Source organism: Acanthaster planci, linkage group LG04 (assembly GCF_054643075.1).
Source record: "Acanthaster planci isolate LZ-2023a linkage group LG04, COTS_SCS, whole genome shotgun sequence".
Lineage (NCBI taxonomy): Eukaryota > Metazoa > Echinodermata > Asteroidea > Valvatida > Acanthasteridae > Acanthaster > Acanthaster planci.
The window spans coordinates 3,385,011-3,404,155 of NC_141780.1; the positions used below are offsets into that span (position 1 = coordinate 3,385,011).

General features: G+C 43.3%; 2 protein-coding genes across 7 annotated transcripts in view; both read left to right on the forward strand.

Annotated features, from left to right (window-relative positions):
* The window catches only part of LOC110983692 (metabotropic glutamate receptor 3-like), a 76,421-nt gene extending 71,373 nt beyond the window's left edge, over positions 1 to 5,048 (forward strand). For all 5 annotated transcript variants that reach the window (XM_087135806.1, XM_022243160.2, XM_022243156.2 and 2 more), the window contains one exon: positions 1,271 to 5,048. In XM_087135806.1, the coding sequence (XP_086991932.1) occupies positions 1,271 to 1,356 (86 nt within the window). In that variant the 3' untranslated portion in view covers positions 1,357 to 5,048. The remainder of the gene's footprint in view (positions 1 to 1,270) is intronic.
* A 4,093-nt stretch (positions 5,049 to 9,141) lies between these two features.
* The window catches only part of LOC110983691 (metabotropic glutamate receptor 7-like), a 48,666-nt gene continuing 38,662 nt past the window's right edge, over positions 9,142 to 19,145 (forward strand). Inside the window, exon 1 of one of the 2 annotated variants that reach the window (XM_022243155.2) lies at positions 9,142 to 9,406. The gene's annotated coding sequence lies outside the window, so the exon portion shown is untranslated. The remainder of the gene's footprint in view (positions 9,407 to 19,145) is intronic. The other variant, XM_022243153.2, reaches the window with a different exon arrangement.

Here is a 19,145-nt window from a genome sequence, read left to right on the forward strand (position 1 = left end):
TTTTGCAAAGGAATTTAACCCAAATGGGCAAAGGACTGCTTAAACTCAGACGTTGCGCACAAATACAGTGTTAAGGCGCCTTTCCATATGCACGTCAGCACTTGCTGCCAAGCGTTGCGTATCCGTCAAAACCGCTCCCAGGGCGATTTTGGCCCACCCAACGCATCGCACATGTGTGTTATGTTAATGGGGTCGATTTTTGTGTCCGTGAAAGTGAAACACATGAGCGCATCGTGTACACAACGCACCCATAAAAACGTACATATGGAAAAGCGCCTTAACACAGTGTTTTGAATTTCAAGGAAGTCACGCAAGTAGGGTAGTTTCTGGTAATGGCTGATATTTGAAAGGAAAAAAGAGACAACACTGTTTCATAGCAGTCCGTTCGATCACCATCTGAAATTTGTTGGTGGATGTATACATGGAGTAAAATATTTTTTTTTTCTGAATTGAGTGCCTGTTTCAGGTTGCAAGTCCGCGTGCATTCTTGAAGATACTGTCACTTTAAATTATATTCAGTCGGTGCCCGACCTTCATGCGAGAAGATATGTGTCATATCCTGTCCCCGAAGGCTTTAACCGTAACTGGGATTGTGCAGCCCTCCTACGAAACAGACCACAGAATGTGTGGTCAAATTTGGATGATAATACAGTTTCAGAATAGACCAACTGCGACCGCTAAATCACGTGACCTATAGTGGGTGTCAACCCCATAGCAACGTTTGCTTTGGATGATATTTATAAACAATGCAGCCAAGTTACGATATAGTACCCAGCACATCAGTAGTCTGAGTGCGGTACCTACCGTCGGCTGTATTCTTAGTAAATGATTCTTATGAAATACTTTGCTTTTGGTGGACGCCGTGTTTGTTGATATTTAATACCCACTATAGGTCACGTGACTAAGCGGGTGTAATCGGTCTATAAGCGTAAGCATGCCGTTTTCTAAAGAAAAGGGGAAGTGTTTGCGATTGGACGGAACGTTGTTTAATGCCAAAATTTGCAACCTCTAAATGTTCACGATCAGGCCGACTTGTTTCCAACTAGATGTATTTTGGGATTGAAGGAAGCCGTGCCCTAGATTCCACCTGGAGAGGTTTCACTGCAACTCGGCAATAAAGCACATTCATCATTTTAATCTTGATGAGGTTTCAGCTGCCAGGTACGCTGGCTTATATCCAAGAACGAAATATTGGCACTGACAGGCGCTACAGCGGGGCATCTTCTTAGCTAACAGCGTGTTCTGTTTTACCCCTCTTCTTTTTGTGCAGGCAAATACACGATGCGGTTTAACAATCAGACGACTCAGTACGATAGCCAAGATACGGAGGCCGAGACGAGCCAGGCATTTTTGTAGCGGTGTCGTTCCTTGTGGTGTAATGGACATTTTCAAAACGCAATAGCTAAATGTACATGGCCACTTAAATCTTTGTAAGAGCATTTGAGTGTCAAGTGATGGATCCCATGCCCCCCCCCCTGTCGGGATGTTGTTGATTCTATACGAAAGGGTTCACCCTTCACCGACAATGTCCACTGGTTAAGATGTCGAAATAAATAAATTGTTAAATCAATTCGGTATAGAATAAATCCCGCGAATGCTTTATAAAACCAATGTGAACTCTGACCACTGACAATATGAGAAATTAGTGTTACAGTAGATTTTAACGTAGAACAAAATAACTAAAAGAAACAAATATGGGATCATAGAGAGCTTGAAAATCAATAATTGACTAAAGGGACCAAGTCGAAACGTCCAAATATACCGACGGAAAGCTGGGAAAACAGGAAAGGTACGGTAGTAATTCAGATATTGGTCGAATATTGCACGAAAACCCAAAACAGAATGAATAGACAAAAACATTTTGTTGGATTTCAGAATACAGTACAGGATTTTACTGGACATTTGGGCATGACTGATGAGTCGACTGTAGTGTATCGTCAGCCTGCCGAACTATCACACCCGTAAATCCTTTTCAATAAGTTCCTGTCCTCTGTGTAAGAATATTTGCATTCATCTCCGGGTGTCTTGTGCACATACTTGATACTGGATTATGGCACTTTGTCCTGAATTGGGAAACATAATTCCGATTTTATAGCACTTTTGAGTTGTAGTGGGCAGGGGCAAAAAAGTTCCTGAAAAAGTGTGGACAAATTACGGCAAAGTAAGCATGGGATAGAGTGCGGACATTGCAAATTGTTCATCTTTGACCTGAGCAGGATTTGAAGAGGGTTTTGCGTCCGCAGGAACGGGTGCTGATTTCAACTGGAAACGTGATCATCCAGCAGGACTGTTGCCCCTCGAAACAAAAACATGCATGTAGAACATTTTGCGCAATGTATCGAAAACAATGAGTAATGCTCACCTCCAGCATGATGCTCTGAGCCAAAGGCCATGACAACCAAGAAAAGAATAGCGTGACTCTGTGATAGCCTTTGTCGCTATGTTGGACAGAGTTTGGTTTCAAGAATACATGGATTCGCTCAAAGTAGATGACTGTTTGGGTGAGTCAAACGAAGACGACGGTGACATAGTTTGACGCATGATTGTCAATCGTTGTGCCACACAAGCTAGTATTTTGTAGTGTCGTTGAAAAGGTTTTGGATCTCAACTATTTTGTATTCAGTGTGGAAACTGTATATAGTCGTAACAGCCCGTTCAGAATTTACTGGAATAATGATTTAATTTTTCTATGAGAAAATATACCCGTCTTTTGTGTTTTCCCTGGCGAAGCAGCTCCATGTTTTAAAAAGCGTTGTTTAGCCGTCCTTTGTGAAAAATGAAAATGAACGTTTTTGACTTGGTGACCATAACAAACATTTTGATGCATGTAGTAATGACTATAAAGGACGTTGACTACCACATGAACGAAAAGTTGTTTTACATTTAACAGCTGTTGACGGTTGTGATGTAGGACATGGCTTTTTCCTGTATTCAACAGTGGCAACTGTAGTGTTCTATCGTAAAGAGCATGCGCCATGCCCATCAGGTTTTGGCAGGCTTTCATGCAAATCTCATTTTTATGTGTTCGACACTTGATCTTCTAGACCAGTGATATTAGCATGTCCGAGACGTGCACGACAGAAAAAAGACGCTCTACCCGACCGGGGAAATCATTCTGTTTAATGCTTGTTGAGGGACAAACTTGTCCCCAAAACAGTCGTGATTTACTTTTAGCACGTGGGTGTTGAATGCGCGCAGCATTGCAAGATATACAGAAATCTGACAATGCGTGAAACTCCATCCTTCACGGGTGTGCTAAACGGAACGGCTGGAATCACAACTGCGATGCTGACTATTCTTGCACTGTGGTTTGCCTGCAATCCAAGATTTCACACTGACATACCGCTTCACTTTCGGGGGACTTTGATTTCGAGTCGTTTTCTCCAGAGGTGTCACTTAGTTTCCACGGCTCAAGCTGACAGGTTTCGGCGCGCATGGATATCATAAAACGATATCGGTATGATAACCCGGGGCTCCTTGCGTATTTTTACCTGCGCATTTTCAGCGAATCGGACCGGCCAATTTGATTAATTTTGTTTTGGCTTCCACTTACGGTGAAACGCGAGACGTCCTGAAATTCATTGCCAACCAGCATGTGACCCTGGGTGATTTTAATTTTCATACAAACAGCTTGAGCGGGAATTACTGGAAGGGTTTGAGTCCCCCCCCCGCCCCCGCCTGACTCTTCTTTGCATGCTTGGCAGTTGCGTGCGCCGCTGTCGCCGTAACCCTACAACAATCCGATTAAGATGATTGGATAGTCCGTACTGCCATGCTAATTGAATGCGACATGTGACGCTGAGGGGGTACTGTTCCCTGGACCAGCTGACGTGCGATTTGGAACTCTCGATTTACCGTGCGGCTTAAGCAAAGCATGCAACCTTTCAGTAGTCTTCTAAGATGTTCAATTTTTTTATGGAGACGTTACAATCGGACGAACTTATCAGGACTTGAAGACTGACGGACAGCTTTTGAGGAAATAAGACAATTGGACGAAATGAGTAAACCAACGGACAAAAAGCAAGGCTTACGAAAAAAATGTGAAGAAAAACAAAGCTGTGGTCCTAAATATGGTCTCCCTAGCTACAACAAGGTAAAAAAGAGTACGTAGTTGTCACACCATCAGTCGATGGAAATAATTGTTACTCAGCCTGTAAACACTTGTCAAAATATCATCGTTGGTCAATATTTGAACATACATCTTTGGCGAAGTTCCTATACATGTACATATTCTTCTCTTGTAAAGTGCATGTACATTAAATCAATGATCGTAAATGTTACAGCAGTGACAGTTGAAAAATAAAAAATTCGTGTGGCATACTTCCGTCCATGTTTCTAACTAAAAGTTTTTTTGAAAAGCAGAACAAAATCTGTAGAGAGGCCATGTCGCCCGCTCCTCTTAAAGTTCCTTGAAATTTCAACTGGAACACAGACTAGTAGTGATCAGTGATCACTACTAGTCTGTGCCTTCATAGGCATTATACAAATGCCTATGAAGACATGTACTGGCAAGCACCTGCACTACAGTTCAGTGGAGGTGAATTGCGTTGATTCACTTTGTGCGCGCCATTTTTCAGTTTTTAAGTCTTTCATGTTTTCAGGTCGCGACTTCCCTGACTTGTTACCCGGAGAGAGTTTGACCTCCCTGCTGAAACTGGCCCTCTTTCAGGTGTTGGCAGGAAGAGAATACCATATTCTGGCCTTGGATTTCGATCTCCGATGGCTGACCCTCAACTACCAGGTTCAAACATGGTCAGCCGTCGCTTTTTCTCGTCAAAGCGAATCTTGGGTACTCGTTTAACGATTCATAGATTACCATCGACCTCCAGTTTCCGGACAGACTGACAAGACAAGAGGTAGTTACACACATCATGAGACACATCGCGAGCACGCGTGGACGTGAAACGATTATCAGATTGTGAGCAATGCAGACAAGCAGATGATATATGAGTAAAATATTTGTACAGAATTGTTCACTTTGATTTGTTTTTGTAAGTGGAATTTGAAGCGGCACAATAAACAATGTAAGGAATAAAGAGTAAGCAAAACTGTGGTAAGTCTGTTGTGATTTTGTCATGAGTTTTAAACTGAATTGAATTTCTTTTAATTACAAAGTTATCTTAATCTCTGCCGACTCTCACGTATGGTAATATGTTCTGAAAATTTAGCAAATCGTCTAGTTTTCATCTATGATTGACGTTTTACGTGCCTTTTCTCATAAAAAATCAACATGGGCCCACTAGGAATAAAACTACCCGTTAAAAAAGGTCCACACAATGCAATTTTGAATGCAATCATTATCTTGAACATGTAACCATATGTTTGAATTCACTTTATTTTTAGGTTTTTTTTTGTTTTGCTGTTTCAAAAGGCATAGGAGTAGGACTACCTGTATTGGTTTTTATGCTAATGCAAATTTCCATATTCATAACCAAACCACAATGCCATTTTAGGGAGAACATTTTAATGTTCATGCATTTATTAGTTCCCCAAAATTGCTTGAATCATTGATTTCTTTTTATTGCGGGTTATTGTTGTTTATCTACAAGACGATAGGCATAAGAAGAACTTGTTTTACCAGAAATATTATTACTTACACAAAACAGCGTCTTCCCTGAATGACATCACAGCAACAGTTCCCTCAGTTATCTCTTATTGAAAGATGTTTGAAACCTGAGATTCCCCTAGTTTAGTTTTTTGACATGACTTTTGATTCCCCGAGAAATCACTGGATGAAATACGAACGCGGTACACTAGAACTCGCAAATCAGTACCAGGGGAGTCACTTGAGAAGCCGAAATATCAGGAAATCAATGAGGGATTTTTTTTAATTAGTAAAACGTGGAAATCTGCCGAGAGGTTTGTTCAAGAGTGACGCTGCGTGTATCCAAGTATCAACAGTGGTCTGATGTTAAGTTATTGAGATTGCAATGGGGGGCCAAAATAAAGAAACTCTAAATGAAAGCTTGTGCGATCATTTCCAAGAAACAGAATTTCAGTTCCTGGCTTTTAAAAACATAGCCTAGTTTTGCAACCATGCCCAAAACCCTTTTTATTTTGCACTTTTGCACAATGGAATTAGACCAGGAAAAGTGTACGTGTCGGTGTTTTTAGCCGGAAAATCTAAGTCGGAGTCTTGGCATTGCAACGGGTGACGCGATATATACAGCTGCCCTGGACCGGATCCCCTTCTTCATCTTGTGTCTTACAGCACGCTCGACCGTTGAAGCCCAAGTTAGACACACTTTTTCCCCCCCATGTCATTCTTTCTTTACCCGTCGCCCCAGAGTAATCAAAGCTGGTAATAAAATGCCAGTATCCGGATAGTGTTCCGCAATCGAAGATATCCAGCGTGGAGCCCCCTGTGGACTGCGGGGCCCCCAAACTTAGATCACCTCAACCCGGGCCGCTTCTCGCCGCACAGCCTACCTTGCCTCTCCTCCTGTGTTTCGGTTCCCGCCCGTCCCGCAGCGAATTCCCCTCTCGCGGAAAATTTATCCAGACGGGGGGCTATTTCGCCCAAAGTGGAGTGAATATCGAGTCTCGGGTTGGGCATATCGATCTGATGAGATGGAGAGAGAAGACGATTCGCCTCAGCTCGACAGCGTGCATGGCAGTCTTCAATTAAGGAGTTTTTGTTCCATTGCGTTTAGAAGGGCGTGCTTTTGCGGGCGGTTTGTTCCGTCAGTGATTAGAAATATATTTACATTGCTGAAAAATTGAAGCGAACCGAATATTGGTGAGGGTAAAAGAAATACAAGTAGGGAACAAATTTATTTTTTCTCCCCTTATAAAATGGAGTTTTCATTTCAAATTTAAGTAGGGAAGCAAAAGGTGAGTGATTATTATCGTCAATTTCTGCTGCATTTTGATACGTCCCCAAGCACATCACTAGTATCAGCACTGTCACTAATTAGTAATAAGCCCTGGGAGACGTTCACTATTGGGTAATATCAGCACAAGAATCAATTTTCATTTCTGGGATCTGGGCACCAAGCACAAGATTTTCATGAATATGCATCGAAATCCGTTTCAGTTATATTCAACCGGGGGCCGACTGTAACCTTTTTTTGAAGGTTTAGCAGAAGGAAATTCATTCGGACTCTGAGCACGTCTGAGCAAGAGCTACTCTGAGTGAATGTCCCGATTCGGGATCTTTACACCAGCAATCCGTGCATAAACGCCTTAGGGTTGGCGCGCGGTGATAGTACGTACCGGTACATCTTGTGTACCTACCCGATGCGTATTCTGAACAGGCCCGCTCTGTGCCGAGTTCATCTGCGGCAAAAAAGTGCAAACAGCTGAAGGACTGGGGAGAAACAGGGGCTGGAGGAAAATGGAATATCTCTGATTATACTTAGCAACAGTCTGAAAATGCTGACCGTGCATGCTTGAGTCTGGTTATTGTACATTCAGTAACAATTGTGGGGACAACAACGACGACGGCGACGGCTACAGAAAAAATAGTGACGACAGTAGTGAGAACAGCAGCAACGACAATGACGACGACAGAGACGACAGCAGCAACGAAAGCATCAGTAGCAACAACATCAATATTAGCTGCAAAGACAGTAGGCCAACATGTATTGAAGCAATAACCTGCCCCAGCCTCGCTAACAGCAAAAATAAAGTACACTGGTTTGGCCAAGCAGAGACCAGGGTCAAAGCGAGGCTGTGCTCGACTGTGGTAACGGTACCCGAAGTTACCTCAAGACGTCCGTGATTGCGACATGTCAATTTTGCTTACGGTGCATTAGGGTTGCAGGTGTTCGTCTGGGAAGTAACGGCCTCGCTTACTCCACGTTCTAATTTCTACTACAGCTCTTAACGTCGGTCCATTAGTAAACACTGACCAATTTTTGAATCCCAGAGCAGTCATCTGACGCCTCGGAAAACCTCATTATGCCTTTAAACTAAAAAATAAAACTAAAGGATAAACCGTACGATAAGGTCCACAAAGACACCAAAACGTGCTACCTCACCATTTTCAGGTTTTGCATCTGCTTTGTATTTCTAATTTGCAATCTTATTTTGCTTCAATTTAAAGCGCAAGTGCTTTGTGCGCTGCAAACATGAAACCTCTCACTGTCGTCATGAATGAGTGGTGTGTTTCTTGACAAGATCACGAAGGACAGGCAGGCCAGCACGAGGGGTATCTGTCTTCAAAAGCAATTTACCCCTTGGCTTTGTTTCTTCAACCATTTGGATCTCCCCGCTATATGGACAATTCTTCAGCTACGGAATACTATACTTCGTTCTCCCCACTTATGATTATGGTGCCCTAATGACGTTTAGCTTCGGGAGCCATGATACCTCACTACACAAATATTATGATTAGGAATTCCTTTCACCAATTTCCGTGAGGAAAAAACAGCAATAAATTGATTAGATTCGCATCGAGAGACACCAAAGCAGCATCTTCAAGGCTGTTTGCCTTGGCTTGTGCACGTGAGCCAATATTCATTATTTCAGTTTTCCGACAGCCAGCGAATTTACTTATTTTTTTCCACCTCAACCAGAAAAATATCAAAAATAATCCAAGACATTTTGGACAAACATATTCTGTTTGTTTATTCTTTGTGTGTGTGTTTCTGCATTATTATAAGAAAATGGTTATTTTTTTTTTCAAATGCTGAGCTAAAAAAGAGAAGAAAACACTAACCCATGAAAATCATAAGCATGTAATAAACGGTGAACCAATTTTGTGAAATCTATTGTCAGAATTTCAAACGAAGAAATATCCTTAGCGTGTTTCTCGCACCTGACAGATTTGATCTTCAGTGCCAAATTAGTCTAGAAGAAGACAGGGGCTTGCTCGGATGCCAAAATGTTTTCTCCTCCGTCCAACGGGTGATTCGCGTCGCGCATTAAACTATGCAAAGAACCGAGAATTGTCGGCCGTGTTTCTTCTGGACAGGGAGTGAGGGGAAGGGAAAAATCAATCAGGAAAATTCGAAGCGAAGGTTGGAAAAAGATTGACTGTAGCTTGTTGGCGTGTCCAGGGGGTCATTATGTGTGAAACCAAAGACGGGGGGATGGGCCGCGTGTATTGCTAATGGCGAACGGCGTGAGATCGATACGCGCACGGCTAATATACCTGGACTGCGCACTGCCTTTCAATTGCATTAATGATCGCGATGAGCCCACCAGCGAGCTTGCGCACTTGATCCGGAGGCGGGCGAGTGAAACCTTCCTGTTCACTGCGCTTTGGACCTGCTGAATGTTATTGTCTTTCGCACTGCGATCGCTCAGGAAGAATGTAGTTGAAGAAAAGAATGCCAAGTCACCTGTTTTCTGTATGGTGTGTGATAAGTCGGAATTCGCTTTTCACTACACGGAGGAAAAATTCGATGCGTCCTGGACTTTTGCACGTTAACTGAGAGGCGCCAGGGACAATGGTTTAAAGGTAAGAGCTCCGTGGATCTGGACAGTTGGCTTTTTTGGCACTGAAAGGAGAACTTTTTATCCAACGTTTACCATTGCCAACGTTATTTTAACTTGATACGTTTTGCTTAATTAAAACCGCCTTCGGCACCACGTTCTCAGCTGACAATAAAGCAAGGTTTGCAAGGGCACCGCAAGGCAGAAAACAACGTCAAGAAGCTTGATGTTAATTCATCATTGTTCATCATATTGTGGGCTTTAAGTTAAATTAGCGAGGTGTTCAATCGGCAAAGAAAGCACCACAGAGGCTTTTGTTCTATTTACCTGACAAAAATCTAACTTGTGTCTTTGATGGTGATTAGTACATCTCAAAGCTATTGGAGAGACAGACGCGAAAATGCAATGGCATTAACAATTACCAAAAAACATCTCATGCAGTTATTCCTTCCAGGAAGAAGCGGCATGATGCTGCTTGAAAGGCAAGACCTCAGAATGGCCGCCCTGTTTTTTTTTCCTGCCCTATTTTTCTGCACTGGTAATGGAATATTGTTTAGAAAATGAGCAATGTCCCGCAACAGAATCTTAACGGCGCGTGCACTTGATTCATACAGCCCGCCCATTTGCACGGGGGGCTCCATTACAGTAATCACTGTGACACCAAACCTGATTAAACAGATAAATTCTCCCGTAAGACTGTTTTGGCGAGGAGTGCACGGGAAAGAATCATAAATTAGTCTGAAAGCAATCAAGTGAGGCAGCACCCACAGAGCCAGAGGCCGTAGCGTAAAATATCATACCACACTCTAGGAAGACTCGACCAGCTATAAATTGCTGTATTAAAACAACCGAACAAAAATTTGTTTCCCTTCCAAAATGCACGACCTAAATCACTGCCCGTACTCAGCGTCTCAAACTCAGACATCACATCGTTCCCTCTCTCCAATAAAGACGATTCAGAGAAAACGGATTCGTCCGATCGGGACGATCGCCGTCTTTCACTTTGCGGTGGAGGGATTCCAAGCGGTTAAAAGGGGTTGGAAATTTAAGCTTTGCTGTGATCAACATTTCAAGGAAAGTGCAGTAATGTGAGCACTTTGCATCTTAGTTGTACGAATTTTTACATTATTACCTTCCCAAACCACTGTATCAAAAACTGAACACGTTGCAAAGTGGAAGCACGATGCTCCTTACAATGTCTTTATAAATCGGCTTGAAGTCACGGGAAAAAAATCTAACAAGGGCAGACGAAGAATGCAGATGCACTGTGCATCATTAGCTTTATCGGCCGCCCCTAATTGCCACGCAACATTTTACAAGGATAAGGACATCGCCAGCTGGCAAACAATGACGTCAATCTTGGCCAACCACTCCTGGCGTTTACACCGCAAAGCCACACGCGTGAACTTGGAAAACCGCGGACTACCTGCCCGCGTACATGCGCGGCAGGTAGCGGCGCAACTGCCGCAGCTTGTCATCAGAGTCCGCGTTATTAGATCGCCGCGGCAGCCCGACTGACTACCGCCAGTCCGGCGACGGCCGAAGGGATATGAAGCCGGCCAAAGTGCGGTTGGCAGTCTGTAACCTAACTCATTGTCAATATTCCCCTACTCTCTCCGCCATTACACGTTCTGCACTTCAACTGTTCTTTGTCTCCAAACCGAAACAAGCGGTTGTCTTTTCCGGATGAGTTACCCACCTTCCACCGCGCTTCCAATCTTATTCTCCCCCTACAAAATCAATGCTGTAACCTTTACGGTAAGCAACCAGGACAGTGGTATTGGGCACGATTTGGTAGAAGCGGATTGCAAACAGGAAACCCTGGTTTTTACTGGGATCGATACGTTGGGATATTTGGAGCACCAAAATTGAGTCACATGGTCATTATGTTCTCACGTGCACAGTTGCCCGAAAGAATCATGTGCTTCGACGATTTTGTGCCAGCCACAATTGGTTAGCCGTGTCTGAGGTTCCGTTCGTGATAATAGCAGGATTTGTGACCGAATAGAGCAGAGGCGGGGGTGGGGGGGTGAGGAGGGCCGGTCCGCTTCCGTCGATCTGGATCTCTTTTCTCGTTTGCCCGACCCTTTGCTTGCAGATGGCAAGTTAGCACAGTCAGGATTTCATGGATAGATATCACGAGAACGTGTTCAGTCGGGACCCTCTACTCACTCAAAGTAGAACCTTGAAAAGTACAATCTTGCGGTAGCTTGCAAAGTCAGGGTTCTGGCCCTCGGATCAGTTTCCGTTGGAGCGTCGAGCAAGGTTTGCTCTATGGTTGGAGCATCAAGTGTTGCAACTCTTATTGTGATCCTTAGCTTATTTCGTGGTACTTCACCAGTAAAAGATGTCGCTCTATACATTTCCTTGCTCTATGCTCTATAGGACCAGCGAAGTACCGATATTAAAACTGGCCTTACAAATTAAGGAGGAGGTACGTCCGCTGAGTAAGTTCTGCGGTTTCTCTCTGAGCAAAAGATAACAAAACTGATGCATCAGTACCCATCCCTTCAACCATCACTGTATATTCTTTTCCAAGGAATCAGACGGTTTATTGGCCGGTGCATTCCATCATCGTCACTAAACAATTTATCCGACTCTAGATTGTTCAATCTCTTACGAAGCACGTTGGGCAAATCATCTGGTTTCGCAGATCGACTCTCCCCAGTCAATCGGGGTGGTCACGGACAGGAATTCCAAGTGACCCACACTTGCTGCTCGCCTAGAGGAGCCGTAAGTTACTTTTTTGAGGGAGAAATGTCTGGAGGGAAAGGGGGCGGACCTAAGTAAATTGGCTCGATGTAGCCGAACCACCACTTTGCGGAATTTGTGCTGACATCTTTGGATTGAAAATGAAAAGTGAAGAGAAATAATGCGACGAGAAAGCCGCGCGTCTCAAGCTGTGTAAGTTCTCTTTCAAGACGCCATTTCGATCTGTGCTGGCTAATGCCACCTCCACGTTTGGGTTAATTGCCTCGACGGATAAATGTCTGGCAGCAGATCACAAGGGGATATTTCACTTAGTTAAATAGACATCCAGTAACTCAATACGACAAAATCAGTGCTACCCATAGTGCAAAGTTGTAACCAACAACGAAATAAACAAAGCTCAAACACGTTGCGACTTAAACAAACATGGCTAAAACATGTCCTGAAACATTCATCTTTGTAAGAATAGGTATTCAGAACTTCACCCCATTTTATAAAACGTCTTCCAAAACTTCTGCCTCTCCGATATACAGTGGCGTATCCAATGGAGGCAAGGGAGGACTTGCCCCGACGGATTCTTTTAAGCCAAAAAGTACTTCATAGGTATGACAGTAATTTATGTTTATTTATCAGATATAAGCACCAAAACCCTGAAAAAGCTACACCATGAAATAAGAGCAAGGATGCCAGGACCGCGAGTATTGGGTTTTTGATATTCTTTCCACCCCAACATCATGTTGAATGAAGCCGTATCTGCTTTTGAATTCCTCCCCTCGACATCTAAAGCTGGATACGGCGCTGCCGATATATCCACTGCGACTAGCGTTAGAGCCATGAAAGTGATGACTAATTTTTGTATCATGTTCTACACGTTTCCGTGTGCCCGTGTGATTTTCCGTATTCGTAGGTACAGCCCTGATGCAATCATTGCGTTCGTTGCTTTTTTACCACTTTGCGAGGCCATCCACGTGTTACTGCAGGTGTATTCGGTTACAAATATAATTTCGCTGTGGCGTGTAAGAGTGGGGTTTGCTCTTAAAAGCGATTTATGGGATGCTTGCTCTAAATATATGAGATTTAATCCGCAGTAATCTCGGTGGCTGAGAGGTAAGGCGTGGTAAACTTGACAGTGTATGCGCACCGCTCTGGAACGCAGACAACGGAGGCAGTGAAACGCGCAGGTTGGACCCCTGGAGTTTTACAGATACACCAGCGCGTGGTGAAACAATGAAATTCGACTCCTGTGATTTCCAATCTTTGGAATTTATCAAGTGTTCCGATTGGCTTATCTGGTCAAATAAATAAATGAATGGAATAAGCGAATGGAGTCACTTAACAAGGAGGGTTGCATGTTAATGTTAGTATCATAATGGACAGCCGATTGTGTGCATGCATGAGAGGCTATAGTAGTTATGGTACATGTTTACGTACATGTAGGCGTGAAATGCCGAGATTTTTGTTGTGTACATTACCAATAATGTAACGTAGTCCTACTTAATTGTCGGGAATTACATGGTAAGGTATTGACGATCATTTCCTCAAAGACTGAGCATTAACAGACAGCAGAAATGATGGGAGCCACCAGGCCAATTTTTCCACAGCAGTCGGTAAAACAGATGCACGCAAGTAACAAAGGTAACAGTTTGCTCTGCAACACGTCGTGTCACGACAGTGACAGTACCAGGACGGGAGATCCTAATTGAGCATATAGGTAACTTACCGAATCTTTACTTGCCAGTGGAACATTCTGCCACTCTTTATTTTAGTTAGATAAAAAAGTAAACTTGCGAACGTGTCACGACCGTGATCTGTCGGCGCTTATCAGACGTCACAGCAGCCGGGGAAGAACGCTGCATCAAATAAGGCGTGATATAAACAGTGATCCGAGCGGCGGACACCATTTCCCGCCCTTTTTTCTTCCTCCCTCTTCCCGCGCTCTTTTCCATCGAGCACAAATTGCACGCTTTGCCGGACGGATCGATCAAGCCTACTGACCGCCTGATCGCGGCCTGCGAATCGATCTACCAACTGTAAGGAATGGAAAAGGCAAAAAAACCCATCCCTAAATGGCCTTCGCGTCTCATTAATGGTGGACAGTGAGGAATATTATTTACTTACGCCTTCTAAGTTTGTGCAGTGGGGCTTGAGTAACTGAACATGTGTTTGATACACACGGGAAGAAAAACGCAATATTGATTGCAGCAGAGAGGTATCAATGATGTGATACCAATGTTCGCATTAAAATTCTGTCTAGAAAATAACATGCACAATCAATAAATTGTTGGCATAAAGGTACATAGTATACCTCCACTGTACCGAAGTATATTTCAGTGATAGGATATGTTGTGGTGCAGTATCTAGTCACACGAAAATTTCGAGAGGGACAGATGTTTATATCTTTTATTCGTTTCAGCTTGATGCTTTAGGAAAGTACCTTTGAGAATGTGGAGAATTTAAGAAAGTGCTGTCCCGACTGTAATCTGTCTTGTTTGCATAACTAACAGCAAAAGGAATGTCACAAGTTGTTTACTAGGCGTGTTTACGTTCCATTAACAGGGGTTGGGTATTTAGTGATATTAATTTGACCACTGAAATCATAACTGGCCAAGGACGATATTTAAACAAGACCGACCAGATACAAGACCGCCATATACAAATTCGCCATTTTGAAAGAAATTAGATTCGCACACCTCCGCGCTTTACAAGTTGCCCTCGTTTTCGCTTGCTACTTTAGCGCTGCCTGCACAACCGCAGGACAGTGGCATTAAAGAAAGAGGTCTTTCGCAATATTGATCAGAAAAAAAATCCAACAGGGGAATTGAATTAGCGAACATAAAAGCAGGCAGTGGCTCAGGTGCTTCAGACGCACGAAATTGAACACAATGAATTAAGTCGTGGCAAATTTTCTACAACCAACTAGAGACATTCAGGAAGCGTTTTTCAATTGATAAATTCATGTTTGATGTTTTTTCCCTCCCTTCAAGAATCCCATGATCAAATTATCGAAAATGTCAGTTGTTAATTACCGAGGTATCGAATAGTGGGAATTGCGAGACGGAACAAACGGAGCTATTCCTCGTTCGACGAAGCAGACTGGCAATTTGACGAGGTCCCCGTATCAGCCTTCGATAGCTCAGCATGATGTATACCTGAGAGTCGATAAAAAAAAACCGAAGGAATAATTATATCAGTGGGTAGTAAAGAATAACACATGAACAGACAGCCCTGGCATTTGCCAGGTGAAGTGATGCTGTAGGACTTTAGCAAGTAGAATTTACATTAAACCAAAATGACATTAGTAAAGCATGAACCGCTCGTCTGTGACGTCAGGTCGATTGGTTCCAACCTTCGCGCCTTTCTCAAGTTTTCCTTCTTAATGATAGCACACAGAATCAGGCTTAGATGATCGCAACATGCGATTTTATGAATAGGAGGGGGCATGGGTTGTACACTGACCTTAGAAATGAAATGGGGGGTTAAAGAAATATTGATCATGCTATGTTGCCGACGCCATATCGAAAGGCAGCATTACGCTTGCTGTCTAATTTAAAAGAGATCTCGTCAACTCGTAACTATTCATAAACTGACCTATGTTGTTATGCATATAAGCCGTTCTACTTTTACACTGGATATTGCCCGAATGGTCAACAACTAATGACCGTGGAGAGTTCTAAGAACAACAAAAAGTTGAGTGGATTTCGTGCTTGGATATAAACTAAAAAAAATAAAACCATGCATCTCAATTAAAGAGCGCCATCATTTGCAGCGCCCTCGGGGAGTAAGGATCAGAGCTTTGGGCGAACTGCTCCCTTCACTCCTAAACCTGATATGATACGTAGATCAGAGCGGAACAACTGCAGTTTTGACATGGATATAGCATCCCTCGCCACGGCTTCAACTCGGGAGAAACAACTTAGTCTTTTTCTACCAGAAGATATTTTGAATCCCGGTATTTCTACCAATAGGAGCAAGATGTCATCCGGTGTAAAGATCAATTACTCTCAGGCTAATCCTGACCTACTCTGCTCGATCGTGGACGGTTCCGAAAGTGAATTTACACCGCATTCTGTGCAAACGCATCCGCGTGTCTATTCCTGGTTGGCTTTATGGTGACATTAAGCCACGACGGTTGACACGATGGTCGGTACAAATGAATCTTTCAAGAAAAGACGATCCCTGTGGTTGAAAACAACTTCTTGTGTAATGGTTAAACACTATCAGTGCCGGGTAACGCATGAGGGGGAAGCCACACTCGCGCCCAGAGTTGGAGGTTACTGCGCATGCCCATGTATTAACAGAGACACAGAGGGATCAGCTTGAGAGGGTCAATAACGTTGAGCTGATGAGAAGCGTTGCATTAATTCAGTTTATGGAGGCCACGTCATAAAGATTGGTACCCCAGAAACATCTTCCTTTAATGTTACAGGTTTTGCCTTGGTTTTTCAAAACCCTGTCGGAACATATGGAAACATGAAATCGGCAAATTTAATGGCAATTTTGGTGGGTGTCACCCTTGCGTCAGATACGACGTCAGTTGTCGCGTTAAATTGAGATTTCATAATGCAGTTAGTCTCATTTGCGGATGTATATTCATTATTATCAAAATATAAAATTCATATCGATGATGCAGTCCTGATGAAAGCTTTATGGAGATGCATGAAAAATTTTAAATGCGTACAAGAATGGCTTCAATAAATAAAAAAAAAAAGAAAACCGGGGGCTGTCCTTAATTAAGAGATCCACGAATTTGCTTCGTCAGATTTATGTCAGAATACGCATGTTTTGTTTTGTTTCGTTGTGCTTCTTTCATTTCTTATTATTGTCATCCAGGGGCAAGCGAATTAATTTTCAACACACTGTAACAGGAATCCAAAGTGTTATGCTTACTGGCCGGGGAAAAATGGCTGCGAGTGGGCCCTGACCTGGCCGGACTAGGTAACCATATATCCCACTCACACCGAGGCTGTCCGGGCCAGGCTTGTGATAAAAGCAGAAACTGCAATATGTAACAGATAGTCTGAGCCCTAGGCTAGATCTTTGATAACAATCGGATGGTATTTAAATGCTGCCCGTTTGGGTATAGCTCATCTCAAAGCCGGCGGGCTTTATTGAAATGGAATCAGCAGCACCCGGGCAACCCCTTTTTCTATTCCTCTGCTATTTATAAAGTCGTATTTTTCAGCTAGCTCTGCTGTTTATGTTTTGGCTTCGTAGCTAATATTACAAAGCTAATACGATGTATGTAGGCCAATTTTAAGCGCATTTGTGGGCGCTCTTCAAGTCACAATATGGCAGTAGAAGGCTTTCCCCTATTTATAGTCGTCACTATAAAGGTGGCTCATTTTGTAGATTATGAAGATTTGCTGTCCGGCCAGGAAGCAGGAATTCATATGGTGGGAAATAAGGAGTGTGCTTGGCAGCGAAGGCCTGAAAAGTTCGGCGGAAGTGGCTTATGCCCTTTGAGATTTCTTCGGTGTTCTGTTCTGGAGTGCCCCGAGTTGCGCGGCACTGCTTTCTATTTTTTCTGGCACCTAGGTGGACAACTTGCTATAGTCTAATTTCTCTCTTGTTTTAATACGCTCCACTGCATTGGTAATGGACAGTATGAATCTGACGAAATGCGAGTTTTGAAGAGCCGACGGGCTCGTCGTTAGGGACAGGTAAGTGATAGGGCATTAGTTCCCCAGGGGCATGAATATGTTGTTGGCTCTTGTGCGATCGCATTCCCGTCTAATTCCGGGTCTCCGGATTTCCCCGTATTGCGCAGACAGCGACGGCAGGAGTCTCCGCTAGTAAATATTGTATGCTCCCTCTGTGACTACAGAAAAGAAGGCGGGACTATAGAAATCATTGAAAAAAATCTTGATCCCTACACTGTCTGCGTTGACAGTCTTCTGTTTTTTTGGCGAGAATTTTAATTGAAATTCCCAGAGTGGACTTTTTAAATGAGTCCGTGTTAGCTCGGGGACAGCCTAGGTACGGGAACAAATACACTTTGCCATTATTGTCAACAAAGGAGGCCGCTCTACGACTTTGCACGTTGCTGCAGCAGAGCACAATATATAATGCTGAAAATGTTTACCTGGGCGAAGTGGGGGGCCTGGACAGAATTTATTCAAAAGCCAATTTGAATGTGCTTTGTTTATGCCACATAAACCAATTCCTTAACACGTCAAGGTAATAGTTTTCCTTCATGGTTGCAAACTATGGCTAGCCATCAGTGCAAAAATAACAGAATGCTCCACAAAATGAAAAACAAATTCACACAGTAATATTACAAACCAAATCCTATTACTAAACGCTAAATTGAAAAATATACATTAACTTTATTAGACAAATTTTACACTATGAGGCTATAATTGTTGCCTACAAAGGATGAATTTTTTTGCCATATACGGCCTCCCATACAAAACGGAAGACCACGTTGCATGATAATAACGTAGCAATAGGACGGGTAACTACATGTATTTTGGGGATCTTGAAGCCGACAATTTTTCAACACTATTACTCAGCCAAAAAGCTCAGAGGTTCTTTAACCACGATCGGAGAAATTATTCTTGGGTTTCACTCTTGTGGGTTTGGCTGAGGGAGGTTGATAAGCTGAAAGAGTGTGTTGTCAAGAGTATTTATCCCAAGCACCGCCACGAGTGTAACCGGCAAAAGAGTGCAACTTCCCAAGCGAGGAACCCGCCTCGCCCAGTTGGGACACAGTGTGTCATTGCATTCTGGCCCTCGTTCTCGTGAAGCAGACCATTTTTAAATGGTGCGGTACCGGTACTGGACACGTGTGGTCAGGGTGGAGTGGTGGTTTCTTCCTTATGATATAATGTCCGTCTTCGATCATATTTCATCTAATAACTGGGCATGATTCAAAACATCGAACTTCCACAAGGGCAGCACGCCACCCATCTTGGAGGTGCCAGCTCTTGTGTCACGGAAACAGTTTATGTGCAACATTTTGACACGAACACCACAGCTCAAAGACAGCCGCTTGAAATACAACGGTCTTCTGAGATGCAACAATGTATATCCAGCACGCACAGTCGGTCCATATC